At 38.2% G+C, this 21,818-nt stretch overlaps 2 protein-coding genes across 3 annotated transcripts in view; one reads left to right on the top strand and one right to left on the bottom strand.

Moving 5' to 3' along the window:
- On the top strand, window positions 1–14,645 carry LOC137873760 (sodium- and chloride-dependent GABA transporter 2-like). The gene is made up of 15 exons (XM_068712147.1): window positions 1–165; window positions 4,913–5,118; window positions 6,080–6,214; window positions 7,474–7,614; window positions 8,371–8,458; window positions 8,548–8,680; window positions 8,986–9,120; window positions 9,608–9,711; window positions 10,053–10,177; window positions 10,352–10,464; window positions 11,051–11,188; window positions 11,280–11,382; window positions 11,468–11,568; window positions 12,265–12,435; window positions 12,541–14,645. Exons 2-15 carry the CDS (start codon window positions 4,932–4,934, stop codon window positions 12,589–12,591), a joined length of 1,725 nt encoding a protein of 574 aa, XP_068568248.1. The 5' UTR covers window positions 1–165; window positions 4,913–4,931; the 3' UTR covers window positions 12,592–14,645.
- Window positions 14,646–15,734: 1,089 nt separating this feature from the next.
- The window catches only part of fkbp5 (FKBP prolyl isomerase 5), a 13,836-nt gene continuing 7,752 nt past the window's right edge, over window positions 15,735–21,818 (bottom strand). For both annotated transcript variants that reach the window (XM_068712151.1, XM_068712152.1), the window contains exons 5-11: window positions 21,484–21,598; window positions 21,211–21,367; window positions 20,124–20,214; window positions 19,849–19,932; window positions 19,571–19,756; window positions 19,244–19,483; window positions 15,735–18,364 (exon numbers count right to left, since the gene is read on the bottom strand). In XM_068712151.1, the coding sequence (XP_068568252.1) occupies window positions 18,263–18,364; window positions 19,244–19,483; window positions 19,571–19,756; window positions 19,849–19,932; window positions 20,124–20,214; window positions 21,211–21,367; window positions 21,484–21,598 (975 nt within the window). In that variant the 3' untranslated portion in view covers window positions 15,735–18,262. The remainder of the gene's footprint in view (window positions 18,365–19,243; window positions 19,484–19,570; window positions 19,757–19,848; window positions 19,933–20,123; window positions 20,215–21,210; window positions 21,368–21,483; window positions 21,599–21,818) is intronic.

The following is a 21,818-nucleotide window of genomic DNA, read 5'->3' as shown; positions in this document are numbered from 1 at the left end:
CTCAACTCATGGACTCGCTCATGTTCAGAGCTGAGAAGAGCACTTGTCCTGGAGAGACTAGGGGATCTAGACTTGTATTTTCTTCAAAAAGGCACCAAATGAATCCCACCTAGGGATAAATGGAAACATAACCACAGACTAAAGACAAGAAGCAACCATTCTCAGGTACTCTTAACCAATCCCTTTCCCTTTAGGTCACAAGCAGGTGTTTCTGTCTTTATTAAGTTTGTCCTTTGTGTTCACTGTGAGTGTACACTATATTCAACAGGAAACTAATGGTATCCTTGCAGTTCAGAGACAGCTGGGCTTTGTGGTTGCACTTCTGCTTGGCGCCTGTAGCTGTATTATGTAGGCCAAAGGTTATTGGGTATGCTGCAGGGAGAGCAGCTATTTCCCTTGTTTAGTGTGTTTAGTGTGACACATCAGGTTGCTCTGTGATCATTGCTGCCGAAAGCTTGCATTTTAAACAAACACGTGACAATGCAAATATGTGCAAATGTTTTAACAAATAGCATTATAACAGACTCTTTTAAAAGTTACTTATAATGATGCTGATATTAGATAATGGAATTCCTTGCTATGATTGTTTGCAGAAAACAAAAGGTGCATGAAAAAATTATTCATTTTTCAGCAAATTAAGTCCTTAAAGCTGTTGATGTTAATTGATAGCAGAATAAAAGCATGGAGGGCTTTTTATGTCTGGTATACCTGCATGCTAAGCTAAGATGGTGAACATGGTAATCATTAGCATGTTAACATTGTCATTGTGATCATGCATTTAGTTTACCACTGTGTATATTCAGTAGGGTACTGTCCAATACCCCTCCCTAGACATTTAGACTGCTCTACAAAATTATGTACACAAAGTTGCCTGGGCTTGAAGCCCAGTGCAGGCTGGACAATAATGTGTCTGCCTATGATGAGTATGATGGTTGGAAGAGATTAGTCCAGCGACTAACTGTTAGTTTTCTGGAACCTAGAGCCCTCCCTGCTGCACATACTGTATTCCCTCTACCTTCCAGCCCTGAATACAAACTACAAAGCAGTCACTTTAGTTAACAGCAGCTCTTCTAAAGCAACTCTTCCAACATAATAGTGATTCTGGGCCTGTTTTACAGACGTGACATCTGTAATTTAATCTGTTAGTCGGTCAAAAGACAAGTTTTGCTGCAATTATTTTTTAATTAGGTTAAAGTGCTGTTTAGTTTTGTCCGCGGACAATGAAACACAAACCTGTGCAACAGCCATTATCAACAATAAGCTCTCACAAATGTGCAAATGTGTTCTTCCACAGCATGTCTGATTTAATGAGGTTTGAAGTCTTGAAAGAATAATATTTTTACGATGACTAAAATCTGTTTAAAACAGCTACATTGTTTATTTGTTAACCTGTGTACAGCTTGCTATTTGTGCGCAAAATAAGATGTTTTCTGACCAGATATGAATGAATAAGACCCATTGTGAGTGAACATGCTCTTCTTGTGTGTTAAGCAGTACTGTTTCAATAGAGTGTTGTCTTCAAGGACAACAATGACACCATTTATACGACATTAACTGAAAACATGACAGCTATGCCATATGCTATGGCTCAGTTGATTTTTTAGAGCAGTGGTACTGTCTTTTGCCTGGTTCCAACCCTATACCAAGGGCATGAATTCCTCCAGTAGGTGCACCATCCTTTAAAGGGTCGTAGGGTTTAAATCCCACTAAAATGTCTTTAAGAAAGACACTGAGTACCTACAACCTCTGTGTATGCGTCGTCATGACGAAGACACACTTGGCGTTTAAAAAACGTAGTCTTCTTTTAAAGTTCGTTGCCTTAAATTTGTGTTCTCCAGTGTGCTTTTGGATCTACGCTCTGACGTTTCTCCCGATACGACATTGACCTATTTCTGAGAGCACCGGACAGCGCGACCTGCACATTCTCATCCCAGCTCTTCACATACTAAGGGAAACCTCGGCGTCCATTACGGTCACAATAAACATGTGGTCAACAGTTTCAATTTGAACAAAAAACACTTGTTTAGGTAACAAAACCACTTAAGTTAGGTTTATGAAGAACACCACGGTTGGGCTTGAAATACATACGTAAACTAAGTGAAACATAAACAACGTAACATAAGTGCTAAAAACACTTGACAATGAACTCTACATTAACATTCAATGTTTGTTTGACCCTTCCGCCTCCCCTCTCTTACACCTTCTGTGTTGTTTTTCTTTGTAGTACGCCGTCACACACCCAGAGAATTTTCTGTGAGCGTCTAAAAAAAAAAAACGACGGACAAAGCGTTGGTATTTGAAGGCCTAGGAATGAAAATGGGCTGGGACATGCTATTTATTCCTTGTGAGGCGGTTGAAGCACATTTGACCTCCTTCTCTCTACAACCTCTATAGCATGTTGTACAACGTCTGAAGTCAACAGTGTGTAAAGCTGTTCCAGACATCTAGCCTGGTGATCGGTCGTCATAGGTGAGATGTCAAATAAGGCCCACACTGAAGCAATCTGTTTTGGTCTCCATTGTGTTGATCACTTTTTATTTACAAATTATAAAAGAAATTGTGGAAAGATTCAGATTAAGGTTAAGAATGTAGTTAGGAAAGTTACCAAAAACTGTCAGATGCAGCCCCAAATGTTGACATTGGAAAGGTATGAGGTGAGGGAGATTCAGAAGCTGTTTAACCGTCCAACAAGCACTTAGGTAGAAACACACAATTCCTGTGAATTCCCCAAAGAACATTAAGCATGTTGGAACATGGGAAGGATGCCAGGCAGACCGTGTTGCAGAAGACCCTTTGAGTCTTTAGCAACGTTCCCGCAGATAAATGATGCGAGAAGGCGAACAGGCCTCCCGTTTATTTGAATGCACCGCGACCTGCACAAGCAACTGACAGAGTTCATATTCTTTCTGACGGGTGGCCAATGCCTGACTGTATCACAAAAGTGAAATTGATGTGGTCAACAGCTTTTACACACCGATTTCACATTTACACGCCGCTTTACCAGCTGAGCTACGGCTTTCTTAATATGCCCTAATACGTTTGTGACAGTTCAAATGTGTTATAGTAATGTGTGCGTCAGAAACACATGACAAACACAACCTTTTACTGCCCACTCGTTGAACTCTGCATTGTAAATGAGTGTGTATACCTACTGTCTACTGCATATCACCTCTTTAGAGTATTCCAATAGAGTATACACTGTATACACATACATTTAATACACATACTTTCACTTGGAGAGCTTTTTTTTTTGATGTGGTATTTTAGCTTTCTAGTACTTATGATGAAAGAGTTGCCATCTGCAGAAAGAATTCGGTCTTTACAGGGGTACTACTTCAAAGTACTACTAAGTTGAATTTTGAAAAAACTAAAAAAGCTATTGAAGCAATCATTCAGTCCTTGTATTTCAATTCTGTATTCATTGATTTTCACAATTTGCACTTGACTTTTATGTCGACGTTTTATATCTTATTGTATTGTTGGTCATTGTTCCTTTTTATATTTCTTTGTTTGTAACTTGAGAAAGATCCAAAAAAAAAAAAAGTTCCAAAAACACTTTAGGAAATAGTTTTGAGCATCTAAGTTTTTTAAGCTTTTTAACAATAATGTAGCAACACACATATTTCCCCGTCCATTTGCTCCAGTCCCACATCAAATCCAAGGCAGCAACACAAAAGGAACATTGATGAAAACATTGCCCTCATGCCAAGAGGTACTGATTCTGCTGACCTAATACAGCAAGACTGCTGGCATTGTGTGGATTACGAACATTAATAAACAGAGATTAAATCTTGCCAACATCCCTGCTGTGGTTAGTGTGCATGTTGACATCTAAACTGAGAATGTGCTCTTTAGTCACAATTTGCTACTGCAAAATGAAATCCACAAATAACATGAATAGTTATTTTGAGAATGTAGTTTGTATCATTGTGTGAACATTGTAATTTTGTCGCTGAACGCCACTTAGTTGACCCTCTTGTTTCAGTTCAAGGCAAGGCAAGTTTATTTGTAGAGCACATTTCAACAACAAGGCAATTCAAAGTGCTTCACATAAAACCATTAAAAGCACCAAAACATACTGCAAAAGAAAAGGAGATTTAAAAACAATTAAGAACATTCATTGAAACATTAAAAACAGTCATCAAAAAACTAAAAAGCTAAAAACATAATAATAGTTGCAGTGCAGTTTAAGAAATAAAATACAGTAGTAAAATGCAGGAAATTGATTAATATCCTTGAATCTGGTTCAATCAAAGGCAGCATCAAACAGAAAAGTCTTCAGTCCTGATTTAAAGGAGCTGAGGGTCTCAGCAGACCTGCAGCTTTCTTGGACTTTGTTCCAGATATGTGGAGCAGAAGAACTGAACGTTTCTCCATGGAGATCTTTGCTTCCCAGAGACAACCTTCACTTTAGTGGGTGCAATGGCATCAATAACATGTTTGACTTTAGAATTGAAGGTACCTACAAGCTCATTGACTGAGATGCAAGAGAGGGCCGGTGTGGAGGAGAACTTCTGAATAAATAGCTCACTGGTGTTTTCAGAGATGTAACACTTTGTCACGACCTCGGTTTGGACATTTGTGTGTCAAAGAAAACACAGAAATGATCAGAGAGTGCAACATCAGTCACAGCAACCTTGGAAATGGTTACACCTTTGATGATGATCAGGGCACTGTTATCTTGGTTTAACCATGTTTCAGTTAGAAACAAAATGTCCAGTTTTTGCCTAACAATAAAATAATGTATTACAAATGTTTTTCCTGACCTGACATCTAATAAAGCTAAGTTTAATGTGGTTAAAGTTTTATTTGCCCAATTTATTTGGACAGGCTGACGAGGAATGAGTGTTAAGTTTGCAGGTTTGCTATTGTTTCCTCGCAGTCTCACCTTTCTTTTTCTATAAACTATCAGGACAGGAATTGAGAGTTCAATGGAGAAGCCTTATGGTCCAGAGGTCAAGTTCATGCTGGATATGGGCCCAGCACATCCTGCGCCCAGCACCCCGACCAGAGGACAATGGTCAAGCAAAATTGAGTTCCTCTTGGCTGTTGCAGGACAAATCATAGGCCTGGGAAATGTGTGGAGGTTCCCTTACCTGTGCTACAAAAACGGAGGAGGTAAGTTTCATAATAGTCAACAACAACAACAACTCTGCTAATTCAAAAGTTCAAAAGTACACGTGCAGAATGTAAAAACAAGTCCAACTGGGTTAGCACTTGATGGTAACTAGAAACAAATATTGAATTAGAATTGACAGCTGCTGCGAGAGCCAGATCTATTTTAAATCATTATAATGTTTATCTATATGTTATTATCAGCCAAATCTCATTTCAGAACTATGTAAATATTACCTTCCAAAACTGTAAAAGCTACTCCTTTCCTAAAGAGAAACAACACACAAACTATAAATCCTGCTTGTGCTGCCATCTAGTAGTTGCTGCTTTTCCCGTCCACATTCATTCATATACGTAATACAGTCACCAAAGAACAAAAAGGATGTCTTGTCTCATAAGTATCAATTGCTATCTCACAATTACAAAGACAAAAAGACATGGTGAATGCAATATGCTAAAAATTAATTCATAATACGGTATTGCGTCACGCTACGCTGGGTGTCGTCAAGTTCAACAAATCACACGCAGCCACTACGACGACTGACTCAGCGACGAGGTTGTTGAACGGAAGCCAAGAAAGCTCAGCGCACCGCAACTTAAGAAACCACAAGCAAATGGACAAAACTATTAAAAAAAAAGAAACACTGCAAGTGCTAAACCCTGTTTTTTTTTTTTTTAAGACAACACATACGTGTCCTAAGGAAACACACTGATAATAGAGGGTGTGTTAAGAAACTGGCATACAAGTTGAGCAGGAACATGAACACAAACATTTAACAAAGGAAATTCGCAACTGACGCCATGCCCAGTGTTTATTTCAGATGTGATCATAGATTGGACCTTTTACTGACGGTTCAGCGCTCTCGTGAACAATATATATATATGTCAATGTGATTCTTGTGGCTTACCATAAGTGCGCAACCTTTAAAACAACTCATGTGGAGTAACTTTCTGTTTTCTCAAGGGGTGTTCTTCATTCCTTATGTCCTCTTCCTCTTTACCTGCGGCATTCCCCTGTTCCTCCTGGAGACGTCACTCGGCCAGTACACCAAACAGGGAAGTATTACCTGCTGGAGGAAAATATGTCCTCTTTTTGAAGGTAAAGATGTAGAATCACTTTCAGACTATTAATAGTTTTGGTATTTTAATAAAGGTAACACTTGTGCGATTTGTTCAGATTTGTAAATATCAGTATATATGTTACTGGTTAAGAGTGCATTAATGTCACATCAAATAAATATGAAATACATAAATAAGTTTATGACATGGTCAAAAAATGGCTGCCTGATGGGCCTTTAAGTAATGAAGAAACCCCCCCCCCCCCAAAAAAAAATGAGGTGCAACCTCTCAGTTCTAATCCTTCGCACAACAAATTGTAAAATTCATGCGCTCACATTTTTTTTTTTTACAGTTGCTGCAGTGAATGTAGGAGAAAACATCCAAACACATATCAAAGCAAATCTGAACTACATTCTGCAGGGCAGCAATACTGTATTATATTTTTCTCAAATTCTCATGAAAATATATATTTCTTCTTCTCCATAAGAAGGCCACCGATCGCTGTTGTCGGATGTACGACCTATCACTTGTGACTTTCTGCAAATTATGTTTTGTGTGTTCACACTTTTGCTACAAATCTTGCAGGGATATATATATATATGATGATGAAAGTGATTTCACCGCCTTTCAAACCCTTTCAACCTATGTCAGTTTTATGTTTAGAAAAAAACCTGTCCACCTACTTTTACACCATCTTGTTTTCTAAGAAACCCAACAAACTGTGTCAGGTTTGGTAAACCTGTAAAATGTAACACAGCGTATCATTGACCTGGCTCGCAGTGGTTAAATATTGCCCCCTGTGAGCTATTACATCAGGCTGAAGGAGTTACAAAAATAGATGTCTACCGTTCTCATGTAAGCATGCAAGTCAAGCTCACACATCTTTAGTAAATCTACAACAGAAACAACGTTACACTGTATTTACTCTGCAATAACAGATCTTCTGGCAGTATCAACATTGTTGTGGGGTGACTGTGGATCAGTGGTTAGAGCGGGTCGATCTTTAACCACAAGGTAGATGGTTAATCCCGCGTTACCACGTTCATACATGTACGTGTCCTTGAGCAAGACGCAGAACCCCAAGATGCTCCTCTGCTTAATGCTTAGAATGAATACAGTGGTCAGGTTTTATTATGTGACATTGACCTCCTTTAAATGGCATTATAACAATATTTAATCTTTCAGTATTATGCTATTTGTTTGATTTGAATGTAATTACATAATTAGATGTGGTAATTATATGTTTCTTACTTTTTGATTGAAATACTTTTGTTTCTTTGTTTGTCTGTTTTTCGTCAGGGATGGGTTATGGCAGTCTTGTGGTTGTTGTATACTCCAGCATCTATTACATCATCATATTGGCCTGGGCCTTCCTGTATCTCTTCAACTCATTCAGCACTGATCTTCCCTGGGCGAGTTGCAGAAACAACTGGAACACAGGTTTGTCCCAGTATGCAATGCGACTGAAATAAACAATACATGAAAACGAACAAATAATGAATCTTTAGATCAATAATGAATTCATTTTTGGGCTTTTTTTGGCTCATTTGAGGATCTGGAGATCCCCTCCAGACACATCTCCGAATATTGTCCATTTCAAACATGTAACTGCCATTCTCAGTGAGCGTGGGCAGGAGATTTGAAGTTTCCACACCAAACTGGTTGACGTACACATCTTAAGCGGAGATTTTAGGTGAACATAGAGGAACTTCAGAAACCACAAACTAGTGTAAAATGGTATTTAATCCATTTACTTTTGTCATTAATAGATTGGTTGCTCACCTGAGCGCTGGCTCTTGTATACTCTACAGTAGAATACTGTGCTGCTGTCATCGTGTGGATGCCTAGCTTAACACAACCACGCAAATCACAACCAGAACTATTCGCTCAACACCAGTCCCCTGGCTCCCTCTCCTATCCAACATAACACCCTCACCCCCACATATCCAACGAGACTTCCTCAAAGGAGGCTCCGAAAGGTCCCGAGATTCCTGGCATCTACCGATTCAGGTCCAGTCACCCTCCATGCAGACCAGGAGGCAACAAGGACTTTGCATTCGCTCAGTAATTAATAGATTAGGCTCTTCGGAAATGTCCCCCATTCCATTTATCAAGTTAAATAAGTATAGAAAATAAAACAAAGGCAGAATGTTGTAATGCGTGTCGTTTAAAGCATCCTGTATGCCTTTGCAACAGAGACCTGCGTGGAGTTTGATCGAAGAGCTGGTTATTTGAACTGGACTGCTGCTGAAAATGCAACGTCGCCAGTGAGAGAGTTTTGGGAGTGAGTATGAAAACTGAACCTAAATACGGTACTAAGCTCTGAAAGTGATTTGACTTTCATGACTAATAACTGAAATATGTGATTTTCAGGAGAAGAGTTCTGAATCTTACGGGAAGTATCCACGAGTTAGGCAGCATTCGATGGGAGCTGGCTCTGTGTCTTCTGTTGTCCTGGATCATCTGTTACTTTTGTGTCTGGAGAGGAGTAAAGTCCACTGGGAAGGTAAGACGAGGACTTTAGCATTGTTTATGTTGTATTTAACCAACTCTTAAACTGGTAAAGGATAATGATTCAGGACAACATTCCCTTCTACTCATTTTGCCAGACACACTGCCTGAAACCATGATGTATTTGTACACATTTCATGGTTGATCATTGACATTTTTCCAAGCACACAAGTATAAAATAAAAGAACATGAGAGGAAAGAAGCCACTATGCAGCATATAAACTTAAATTACACTACCTCAGATTGAAACTGCTGTCAGGTGTCGTGGATTCTTTTTTATCAACCCTCGCTCTTCCACAGGTGGTTTACTTTACCGCCACATTTCCATACCTGATGTTGGCGGTGCTGCTTGTTCGTGGAGTCACGTTGCCAGGGGCCTTAGATGGGATCAAGTTCTACCTCTACCCAGATCCCTCTCGCCTGTCTGATCCACAGGTGTGAGCACTCTTCACTATACTTCTCTGTTTGAATGACGTGTGACTCTCCTGAACCTACCGCCTCCACGACCCTCGTCAACAAATTCATTTTGATTGCAGAAGCACTGTTAAAGTGTTGTAAAGCTGAACTATACAGAAATGTGTATTCATGCGTTTGGGTTCATCACATAGTAGCTCAAATGATGTGCTGGAGCATGGAAATGCAAAACAATGATCTGGCATATCTTGAATTGGTTACACTTTCTTGGAAAGTTAAGGGGAAGCCAGAGGTCAGGAGATTAAAAGGATTGGTTGCCATACTGTAACTCTATTTGCAGATGATTGCTATGGTGATGTCACACAAATCGACCGTGGAGTAAAACATTAAAAATATCTGTGTTAGGTGGTTCTTTCTAGGTTTACTGCAGAGTTGCATCACATAGTAAATTACATATTTTATATGTGATTTTTTTGTAGATAAAAACATGTCCTTTATTGTCTTGCAGGTGTGGATGGACGCTGGCACACAAATATTTTATTCCTATGCTATTTGCATTGGGTGTCTTACTGCACTTGGCAGTTATAACAAGTACAACAACAACTGTTACAAGTAAGTTTGATTTATTAATATGTATAATGTGTTTTTCAGTTTGGGTTACGTAGATTCACAGAAACAAACAAGAGCTTTTGAACCGTTAGCCAGAACATCTTCAATGCCCATTTTTAGGCAAAATACATTTTGAAGTACCGAGAATACCACATCGCTTTGAAGTATAGTTTACTCTCAAAGTATTTCTAGTGTTTTCGGGAGTCTTGTCATGAATATAAAAAGCCTTCTTTGGGCATTTTAGGATGTGAGTCTCAACTGCGGAAAGAACAATGTCAAAGTGTTATAGATCTAATTCAAAATGAAGGGAGTTTAAAATGCATTTGTGTCTTTTTCGCTTTTAGGGACTGTGTGTACTTGTGCCTTCTGAACAGTGGGACGAGTTTTGTTGCTGGCTTTGCCATTTTCTCTGTACTTGGATTCATGGCATACGAGCAGAACACAGACATATCAAAAGTGGCAGAGTCGGGTAAGAATGTAGAAAATGTTATTGATAAATCAATCAAGGAATAAATAAGAATTGTACATTCAGGGTCAACAATAGCCCAAAATGCATTTAATTGCCATACAAGTGAGATATTTTGACTCAACAGCATTAAAATGCGCCTAATATTTTATTTTGACCGTACCTTTGTGACTGCAGGTCCCGGCTTGGCGTTCATTGCCTATCCTCGAGCAGTGGCCATGATGCCTTTTCCCCAAATCTGGGCGATATTCTTCTTCGTTATGATCATCCTGCTGGGACTGGACAGTGAGGTAAGATGACACTCTTAAAAGTTTTCATTTGAGGATAGTATATTATTAATGATCATGAAATAACATTATGAAATGCAGATTATCTGTTTACGATCACCTGGATAGATATACTTCCATTTTTTTTTATATGCGGGAGGTTTGGCTTTATGACCTTTGGCTCTTGGTTGGAGGTCGGAGGTGTGTCTCACAGTTAGAAAGAGATCAATGTTTTACCTCTAGATGTGTTTTGGTCCTGTCTGTTTGCCTGTTTGCATGTAGCCAACAGATTTACAACACTGTGAAATGTACTAACATCATTATCATTAACTGCAGCAATTACTAATGTGAGAAAAAAAAAATCTTGCACATGTATCCCATGATATTTTTATGGGTCACTTTGTGTGTCTTGATTCCGATCCGGATTCGAATGCATAATAAAAAATGTCTTATCTTAATCTTTAGATTAAAAATTAACTAGATTAGTGGATTGCGCAGCCTTGGCAGAGGAAGAGTACTTATTAAATTATTATGAAATTATCTCTGCAAAGTTTGTACGTTTGTGTGCAGCATATGCGGAGTTGTGTAACTGGGAACTCTTGCGTTTCAGTTTGTCGGTCTGGAAGCCCTCGTAACAACAATTTCAGACACGAATCCTTCCTTCTTCCATGTTGGCCATCGACGTAAACTTCTTCTACTTGCCATCAGTGTTGTCAGCTTCTTCATTGGACTTGTGATGGTCACAGATGTAAGATCACATCAAGATGTCGCGTCACTTCTTTTACAACAACCTTGTGTTCTTTTGTTAAAAGAACAGCTAACTGATGTCTCGCACACAGGGCGGACTGTACATCTTCCAGTTGTTCGACTACTACGCCTGTAGCGGGATGACTCTACTTCTCTTTGCCATACTGCAGTCTGTTTGTGTTGGATGGATATACGGTGAGTTAATGAACCGGAGGAATGTGCATGGCTTCTTTACTGTGACGATGAATTCCCTCACCACAGCTTGTCCATCTATTTACAGGTGCAGACCGGTTTTATGATAACATAGAGGACATGATTGGATACAAGCCTTTACCCCTGATTAAGTATTGTTTGAAATACGTCACTCCAGTAATATGCATGGTGAGTTGCAGAAAAAGTTCACTCAGTCAGTTTATGTGTCCCTTCGCTAGGTCCCGCCCCTTGAACGCATACCGGCTAATCATAGCTCAGCATCGGCCTGCTCCTTTTTTTTAAAGGTTCTCTATAATAAGAGCAAACAACCTTTTTGAAATGTAAAGATATAGTGGAGTAATGTCTACCTGAGCAGAGGATAAAGCTGCCCTCCCTCTGTGTGTGTCGTAATCAGAGCTTTGCTGTGCTTTGTTGACATAGCAGGGCCGGGCCCGGTTTTGTTAGCGCATGTTAGTGCATGTTAGCGCATGTTAGCGCATGTTAGCGCATTCTCTTCACTGCCTTCATACAGTGGTTCCAGCTGATGACGCCTCAGGTTAACAGTGTTAGCTCTGTCAGCGCTGTTGCCGATGTTTGCAATGTTAGAGCTGTTAACGCCGTTAGCTGCAAACCGCCAGCTCAGCCGACGCCATGTTGAGAGCCGTGTGGAGGCAATCGATATGCTCTTAAATGACATTTTTTACACTTTTAAAGACGTTTCGATTACCAAGTTACTCATATCAATTACATGTTGATTTATTTATTTTTAAATTGAGGAATTCCACCTTTACTTTATTGTAGCTCGGGTTGATTTGGGGTCCATTTCTGACATGTTGTACATTGTGTAACCAATACTTTAACTGTTTTCTCTGTGACTATTTTCAGGGAACGTTTGTTTTCTCCTTAATCGAATACACTCCCCTGAAGTTCAACAACAGAATTGAGTACCCGTGGTGGGGTTATGCTCTTGGCTGGTGGTTCACTCTCTCCTCTACACTCATAGTTCCTCTATTTATGTTGTACAAATTGAGCACCACTCCCGGTACACTGCGACAGGTGAGCCGTTTGAACATCTAAATGGGTCAACGCGTCTCCAAAAAGCTATGTAATTGTGTGTTTCATGTGTTTTTTTTTATTAAAACCTATATTCTCCTTTGTTAGAGGTTCTCAATCTTATGCACTCCAGCTGAAGACCTGGCTTTGAACAAATAAGACAAGAAAGGACTTGAACTGCTCGACTTGACCTCGTCTCCCGACTAGTGACGGCAACAGACTGGAGCAGCGTCACATTTACTGAACACCGTGAGGCTTAAGAAAAAAGCATGCCCTCAATACAGTCCTCCTACTCAATTTAAGGAAAAGTTCAAAATCTTTTTTGACCTCTTAAACAAAAGCAATGTCTATTTGTTGCTGTCATCCACATTTAATGGGCGCAAATAAATGCCGCTGTCTCAGATGTCACTTGAACTCGTGTCGCTGACAGCACTGACAGCCAGCGAGTAGGGCTGCAACTATTGATTACTTTCATTATCAGATCTATTGATTTCTAATTCTTATTTTCAAATGTCAGTAAATAGTGACACATGCACATCACAATTTCCCAGAGCCATGAGTTCAGATGTTCTGAAGACAATAAATTAACTTTAATATAAAATGTATAAAGAACAGCAAATCATTCACAATCCTCACGTTGGTGATGGATTAGTAATTTTTTTTGTTCAATTGATTCATCTCTTAGTTGTTTCAGCTCTATTAGCAAGTGAACCTTAAAAGTTATCGGCCATGAATGAACAACCATGCTCAAATTCATATTGATATTTTAAATAGTCATTTATGTAAAGTTTTATTTAACCAGGTTGTATAACTATCTGGAGTAAAATAACACTGATCAACACTTGCCAAATAAGCCATACAGATTGAACACTTGAGTCACTTTTAGATCGCTGTGAGTGACGGAATCTTTTTCTTGTCAAATTGTCAATATAACTAAAACAGTGACATAAAAGAAGAAAGGTTATCCAGCAATAAGTGTGGGATTTCAAACCTTGGACACTGCCTGCACCTTAGCCATCTGAGCCACCAACATTAAAGTGTTTCTGACCTCTGCCAAGTACTGCTAAAAACTCAAAACTAAAAGTCTGCGTTTGGCGTTAAAGCCGAACATCAGTGAGTTGAATTGTGGCGATGGCGTCCGCAATTCAACTCACTGATGTTTAGTTTTGCTGCTTCACCAAATGCAAAAAAAAAGAAGAACACAGAGGGAACCTGTTGGTTGTAACAGTTAGAATCACAAAGGGTATATTTTTAACAGAGTTATATTTTTTACCGCAGTCTCAATTCTTAAGCTTGCTTATTATAGTTTTTATACAAAAGGTGCAGGTCGATATTCATGTCATGTTCTATTGTTTTTTTGTATCATATATCATTGAAGTTTGTGGCATTATTCCTTTATGTAACACGTAAATGTTGTAATATGACAATTTTTCACATTTGAGGATCAATCGATCTTTTTTTTTTAAATTTCTTTTTTTTTTAAGAAAATGTTTTCAAAAGATGTCTCTGGAACAAATTCAATGAATTACAGCCCTTCGTTGTAAATCCACAACAAAATACATTTCCCTCTAAATGTATTTCACAATGCAGTTTTATTGGATAGACAGAGCTGATGAATTCATGTTTAATTAAATTGAGAATGTTACATTTTATACTACCTATTGTTATCAGTAAATACATTATGATCAACCAGTTTGCTAATATTTAATTAATGAAAATGTTCCAGTGATTGAATGAATCATAGGCCTGGTACATAACATGTTAAACTTCATGGTTTGATTCTTATTAAACAATGTGCCTTTTTTTATATTATACATGAAGATGGCCATCTGGCATTCATGTGATAAAGTACTGATGGGCCTCAGTGAGCTGGTGGCTCATCAGTACTGATTATTTCCTCATTTTCATCTTAGTATTTGGTCAAAGCGACCTAAGAATCAGAACATAGATCAGATTTAATAAAATAAAGGTCATTCATTTAGAAACGTTCTGTAATGATCAGTTACCAGTTTGTTGTCGAATGAACATTTTTTTGAACATTGTTAAGTCATGAAAATCAACAATCTGTAAATGAAGTTTTAATACAATGTTAACAATTCATATTAATTGAAATAAGTCACAATAATTAATACATAATTTGTTTTGTGAGTACACTACAGAAAGTTCTTTTCTGGGTGGTGCAGTTTTTAGAACCCAATAAAGGAATAATAATGCATCATTTCTTGTGTCTTTAAATGCACCCACACGAGGACATCTGCAAATAATGTCCTACTAAGCTACAATACATCAACACCGTTCATAAGTTACGTGGCTCAGATCACATGACTTCCCTCAACAGACGGAGCTGCATGGACAAAAAGTCCTTAAAGAGCTCAGAAAAATGAACTACAATTATATGACAACTGAGCAAACTCCATCTGCTGATGAAGATCATGTGATATAACCAAAAGCTCCAGACCTAACAGATCTTGTGCTAGATTGTTTTGTTCAACTGCTGTTTCCAAGGGTAAGAATTACCTTTGATTCTCAGATGAATTAGTAATTAATTACCCAAATTAGAGCATAAATATTAAAGTTGCTATTAACAATATTTTTATAGTAAAAATGTGTAAAATTACTGAATCAAACAATGTGAAAAGGGTGGCAGGTAGAGATGGATCTACAAAGAAGCATTTAGCTGTTAAATAGCAAGTCATTTCCCTCAGGAGTAGGTGGAGACTAAAAACAGGCTTAAGTTAGAGTGAATATGTAGATTCACCAGAAACAGGTCTCCAGATTAATGATAATGTTGCTCGGTAACTGCTGGATGTGTAAGTGACGATATGTCAATATTGCGTTCACAGCTTGTTTTTACTGCCCCCATGTGGCAACAGCTATTGCGGTTTTAAGAAAATGTGGTAAATCAGTGTAATGTAAATGATGGGCTCAACCTGAGTGTGAACATAACCGGTATCTCCTAAAAAAAACATGCAGAAAAAAAAATTAAAAAAATCACAAGATCTGTTTTTGTTCTTAGACATAAATGTGATGATTCCTCTAAGAGTCAAAGACTCTTAACAAATGAAGTTAAAATAACAATTTAAAGATGTTGGTAATGATTTTTGCTGAAGGGCGGAGCTATCCTGATACACAAAATCAATTTCGTCAAAATCGTGTACAACATTTGAAACGTACTTCTTTATGAGTTTTACCATTTAACGATTTGTATGACAACACAGCTAGTGTCAAAAGCAAACTTTAAAGATGTTACCACACTGTAGAAATGTTGACCTATAACTCGAAGAATGACATATTTCTTTAAATGCAACTCTTTGAATTTATTATATGCTTTTAAAGTGCAAAACAAAATAAAAAAATATATATAAAGAACACATGAACAAAGGTACCTTATGCATTTTTTTTTTGTCTGAAAATATTTCTTTTGCATAAATGCCGTTTTAATACATCAATCAAATTTTGCTTTGCAAGGTGAAGATCAACATGTAAACATTTTGTACGACATAACAGTTCTGATTCAATCTCACATTGGCAGTGCTGCAGTTTGACCAGCTGCATCCTATCCTGCTTGTGTATTTTTTTTTTCCAATTTATTCCTGTCAAGTTATCAAAAATGAATGTAGCACTAAGAGGCTGGGAATTGTTGTTGTTTTGTAGTTGACAAAGAGGGATAAATATTCTGTATATGCTTTAAATGCAATTTATAATTGCTAGAAAAGAAGTACTTCATGCTCATTTCCACTGTACAAAATGTTTGAATGTTTAGAGCCAGCAGTACTTGAAAACATAAAGCAATAGGCTGTTTAAAAACCTTGCTAACGTACAACAATATATATATTAACACACATACACACTGTTGAGTTTTTTTTTTTTTTTTACATAAAATATTTAAGACAGCTAAGGTTTTCATTCTGAACCAACCAATGTTTATAAAACATTTTAAGATTATTGTCAAGACCGTATCTAGACATTTCATGAAAAGATAACAGCGTTGGTTTGACAGTCACCAATGTGCAACATTGTCCACTATCTAACATTCACACATTTAAAATAAAAATAAAAATAAAAAAAATGAAATAGATGCAGTGAAATAAAGAGACACCAGTCCTGGGACTGAGGCAAAAAGAGACCTACACAGATGTAAGATGTCGTTGATCACATTACCAGATTTGACATTTCTGAAAAATTAGACTGTGGTTCTGATGGGTTTAAAGCTTAATTATGATTTCTGAGTCCCTCTCCCACTTGCACTCACAGGATGCACCTGCCCTGTCAAATACAGAGGCGGGAATAAAGGTGATGTTATGATCAAACGCCTCCTTTTATAAGAGGTCATCATCATAATTATGAGGATTTCTGACAGTCATCTGTTAATTGAAGATTTGACGTGTGTCGAGGATTGTGCCATCAGCTGATGGATAAACATACAATAAGTGCAACAGAAGAAGAAAGTCATCAATCACTAAAATCCACCGAACCTTGGGAGTAGAAACATGTCATTTTATATATATATTTTTTTTATACTTTTTTCATAAAGGTTTTGCAGCTGCCGCCTTAAAATGTAATCAGTCCATGAAAAGGATGTTGTCATCTGTTATCACTCCTCATCGTTTTACTACAATACCAGACTGGCTTCTCATAAAAAAAACAACAAAAAAAACTTGTGTTCAATGGATAAAAAAAAAACAAGATTTCAACAAATTAAAAATTACCTATTACACATGCATTCATGAATAAATTATTTTAGTGCACGGTCTTATTCATTGTAAAACAACGCTTCATCTTTGCCCAAAACAAGGGGCTTAATTTGAATTACATTTCTGGAAACAATTTCTGCACCACAGTTTATGTTCTATTGTAGGCTTTTAAAAAAATACTAATTTCCCTGTATAGGTAGCAGCTTAATGTCACAAAAATAATTCAGCTGTTACTAGCAATAACCAAGTACAAGTGAATTATGATTTTTGCCAGAAGGCCAGAATTAAAGATTTCTGTTTTGGTATAATTTAGTATCTGTAGTTTGTGCTTGTTTCAGATTCTACGCTCTACCTCTGCTCATCGGAAACTTGAGGTTTCTATTGTTGATTAAAGCAAAATTGGAGATTCATGTTTGGAGGACAATTTTTTTTCCTAAGTCCTGGATTTCTAACACTTTAATATTTCTGTATTTTCAGTTTTGCCAACATTACTTTACATGAACGCAGGCTTTATTATATTTTTATGAACAAAGTTATGGGTTTTTAGTTTTGTCTTACTTTTGCAGGGAAAGGTTTAAAATACCACTGAGCTTCTGGGACTTGATATGCCTTTCATCTTACCTAATAGCAAAGTTTCAAGTCTGAATCCCAAAACACCTCGTGATGCCCGCATGCAGCCGCCCAACAAAAGGCTCAACAGCAAACACAAGCCAGAGGTCTGAAAATCAGCACATACAGTTTATGAATATGAAACACACCGAGAAGGCAAATCTGATCTCTACACTGTAAGCCTGATGACAAATGAAATGGAATTGCTCTGTGTTTTTAAAGAAATAAAAGACGGGGGCTAGACGTGGTCACCACTCTTACTAACTCACTGATTCGCCGTTGTTAATTCCATTTGGAGGTACTTCCTGGCAGTTGCACAGGCCATGTGACAAGGGAAATGCTGTTTGGCTTGCAAACGTCCCTGTTTACACTCTGCTTTATATGCAGGAATGGTAATGTTGGGTTTTGGGATGAAGAGGTTTGGATTAGAGGCTTTTTCACGACTTTGTTCCTGCCCCTGCTTCCTGAACTTGGAAAGCAAAGGAAAGCATGTCTTTCTTTTCCTCCCCTTTAAATGTCTCTTTTTTTTACGACGGACAGTCCTGACTCCTCCGCCGCCGTTTGTTGCCCACTTCGCCGTTCATGCTGCTCCTCACGCTCTCGTCCCGCCTCCTCTTCGTCTTTCCAACCTGTCGAGAGGAGATAAAGCACACGTGACTACAGTCGTTCAAAAAAGGAAAGTCATGAAAATAATAAAAAATAATCATAGATTTTACATGCCCTATGTCCAATTCGTGAGAACGTGCCTCCTCTTACAACAACTGAAAATTAAAATAGATTTGTCAGTAATATTAAGAAGTTATATATATTAATAATGTTTTGTGTCGTTTCTTTTTTACTCTTGAGATAATAGCTCCTTTTTTTCTTTCTTTTTTTAAGAGAAGAGCATCAATAGGTGAGAAAATCAACAAATCAATGAATGAACACTAGAGGTCAGCGTAATACTGAAGAAAGCACAGTAATACAGCAGGGTGTTTTACTATCGCAATGTTATTCAAACCTTTGAAATAAAAAATATAGATCAGCTATATTACTGTAATATATTTGAATGAACATTATCCAACATTATCGACATTACAGGACATTGAGCTGGTATCGGTGGGAAGAACCTCACCTGATAGTTGACCATTAGTTGAAAAAAAAAAAAAAAATCCCAATTATTAACTAATTTATGGGAGTCAGATGTGCCCAATGTAATTTCCAGAGCTGGAATACATCAAATTTTCCTCATAGTTCCTAAAAATAACACATTTCCACGTCCTAACAATTGTGAAGTCTAGTCCCTGAACTATTCATTGTTCTGCTGATGTTAAAATAATGAATGCAGTGGGCCTTACTCTCGTAATTATTGTGAACCTGATTTGTTTTAATTTTGATTAGTAGAGTTGTAACGGTTTCTTCTAACGTAAGATAATTGTAAATATTAAATTCTCTTAGTTAAAGAAGATAAAACACAAACATGTCAGGCTGACTGTCTACATTCAGCCAAGAACAGGAAGTGGACGGACCTTGGTGTCCCGTTCGGCAAATTTCTGGAACATGTTGGCGTAGGTCTTCTTGTCCTGCTCGTGATGTTCCTTGATCTTGCTCTGGCAGATGGCAATCTGAGCATGTGCCGCCCGATTCGAAGGGTTGACCCGCAGCACTTGCTGAAAGTCTTCCATGGCCATGCTGAACTCGTTACGGAGGAGACGGGCTTCCCCGCGGCGATACAAAGCCTTCTCGTTGTCCTCGTCGAGCTCGATCACCTTAAACACGCAAAGAGTAATTAGGTAAGACACAGAGAGAGACAAAGTTTAAATATGGATAAACATCACCAGGGTGTTGCAGCTCACCTTGTTGCAGTTGTCCACAACTTGTGAGAACTCTTTCATCCGCAGGAAACACAACGCTAGATTGAGGTGTGCTGTCAACATAAAAGACTGTATCCTCTTCTGCTGCTCGGTCCCAGTACCGCACTCCATCTCCAGCCAGGAGACGATGCGCTGGTACTGGATGACTGCCTGGTGGTACAGACCTACCTAATACGGGAAGATAATAGCATTTTAGGAACATATTAACAATAAAATATCAATTCATTTGTTTGGACAAAAGATCAGCGCGAGGACTGTACCTTAAAATACTGATTCCCTTTATGCTTAACTCCAGCGGCCAAATCTAGCTTTTCGGGCAACTCCATTTCCCAGGTTTCTTTAGCCTTGTGGAAACACGATGAAGATAAAGGGAGTAAACATCGGGTCGTCGTTGTCTTAGCGTCAGCTGAACTGATCTACATAACTATGCGTGACTTGTGGAATTTTGCTCAAAGCGCACTTATTTGTCTTTAATAGAAAAACAAAATGTAACTCTTTATTTCTTCAGACATTGAGGAACACAATGGGGACTCACCCTTTGAAAACTTTTGAGGGTAACTTCGTATATTAAGTCTCTGTCCGGCCCAACTTTGTACTCAGGTTTACCTTCGCTTCCAAAGCCATACCTGTATATATAAAATAAAAAATAAAAACATGAACAAACCTGAAGAAGAAATTCACGGGAAGAAAATTCATACATGATACAAGACGGGAAAGCACAGTGCAGCTTCTTGAAAGGAAGTAGCAGACATGGATAGTTCTAATCCCTAAGAGGAGTAATGGAATGACGCTTTATGTAAAGAGTAGTTTCTGCTTTTGTTCGTTTATGTCTCTTTATTTTCTTATTTCAGATTCAGGTTCTGTGTTTACTACTTGGCATTTGCTCTTAGTTTGCTATGAATTCCTGGTACTTGTCACCAGCCTCTACTTGGTATTGCTTTTGCCAGAGGGGATAATTGGTTAGGTGTGTGTGTGTGGGAGCGGTTAAGAGAATTATATTACGTGGTTTGGTGGGATACAATACGTTCTTTTTACCTTTGTAACAGCTCCTTATTTCTGACCCGATATGAATTTTCATTATCTTTTGGATGACTCGTTCAGGTGTTGGGGACCCGAATCACGCATGTCACCCTTCAATATTGATGGATTTTAATAAACCAATATCTGTACCGTATGCTCACTAGATCAGGCTTTCCACCGACGAGAAGACAGATGGAATACTGTTCAATAATACTTAATATATGTGAGTCCACACACATTTTTTTTTTATATATTGATAATAGCAGCATTCAGTAGTAGCATCAACAGCATTGCTGAAAGATTAGATGTTTGTAAATGTATGGGTTCTTCTGGTTATGGTATTGATCTTCAAAACCTCAAGAAATGCATATTAAAATAGAAAAATTAGATTAATTATTATCTGACAGAAATCCTGCATCAAGTACAATGAAAAGAAATGGTTCCGGGGGACATAAATGTAACCTTAACAGGTTTAATGAGGAACCACAGAATGGAAATCTAGCGGAGATAATTACCAAAGCGATCCCACACACAGTTTGTCTCACTGTAACAGCTCTGAATGAGCTACAAATGTTGTTTATTAAGGGTTTGAAGTAACTTACTTTGACTTTAAGTACAGTATACAGCACTCTCCTTTCTGCATCTTGTCCATGGCTCGGTCCACTCCGAGAGGAACGCCTTTATCCTCAGCCTCGCCGACAGTAAAGCTGACGTCCCTGCAGTCAAACAGTCGATCGCCACACCTTCCCTCCAGGTGCACTGTGAGTCAAACGAGCCAAATCGTGACACAACGTAAACCTCTGATATAACTGTTTAATGTACCGGTTATTTGATACACTATCAGTAATCATCCATTAAGAAAAGGGCGGCCTTACCTTCAACGCTTGAGCCATCGTTGGGATTGGTGTAACCGTCACCTTTGACCTTTATTCTTCTTATGATGCCGGAATCGTCAGTGAGAATCTCTCCTTCGAACTTGAGCAGCTCCATCTGTTTAGTCGTAAACGTTAATTCAATGATTGCTCTGCACAAATATCAATACAGAGAAAATGAAAAATTACAGCTCCGCAGAACTGGGTGTATGATGTTATAGCAGGTGTGGGAGGGGGGGAAAACAAGTAGGAGTCATCACATCAAGTCTTGATTAAATAAAAGAAACTATTAAAGTAACAGTACAGGTAGACTGTTTAATCAGACATAGACGCTCCAT

The sequence above is a fragment of the Cebidichthys violaceus genome, unplaced genomic scaffold (genome assembly GCF_023349555.1).
Source record: "Cebidichthys violaceus isolate CVI_PGR_0920_01 unplaced genomic scaffold, fCebVio1.0.p SCAF_17, whole genome shotgun sequence".
NCBI lineage: Eukaryota > Metazoa > Chordata > Actinopteri > Perciformes > Stichaeidae > Cebidichthys > Cebidichthys violaceus.
Note: the sequence above shows the minus strand (reverse complement) of the source record. Positions and strands in the feature narration are given on the sequence as shown.

Excerpts from the sequence above, each read along its gene's own strand:
- LOC137873760 (XM_068712147.1), top strand. The coding sequence starts at position 4,932 with ATGGAGAAGCCTTATGGTCCAGAGGTCAAGTTCATGCTGGATATGGGC. Across the intron at positions 8,681-8,985 it reads GAGTAAAGTCCACTGGGAAG|GTGGTTTACTTTACCGCCAC; the intron begins GTAAGACGAGGA and ends GCTCTTCCACAG. Across the intron at positions 9,121-9,607 it reads CTCGCCTGTCTGATCCACAG|GTGTGGATGGACGCTGGCAC; the intron begins GTGTGAGCACTC and ends ATTGTCTTGCAG.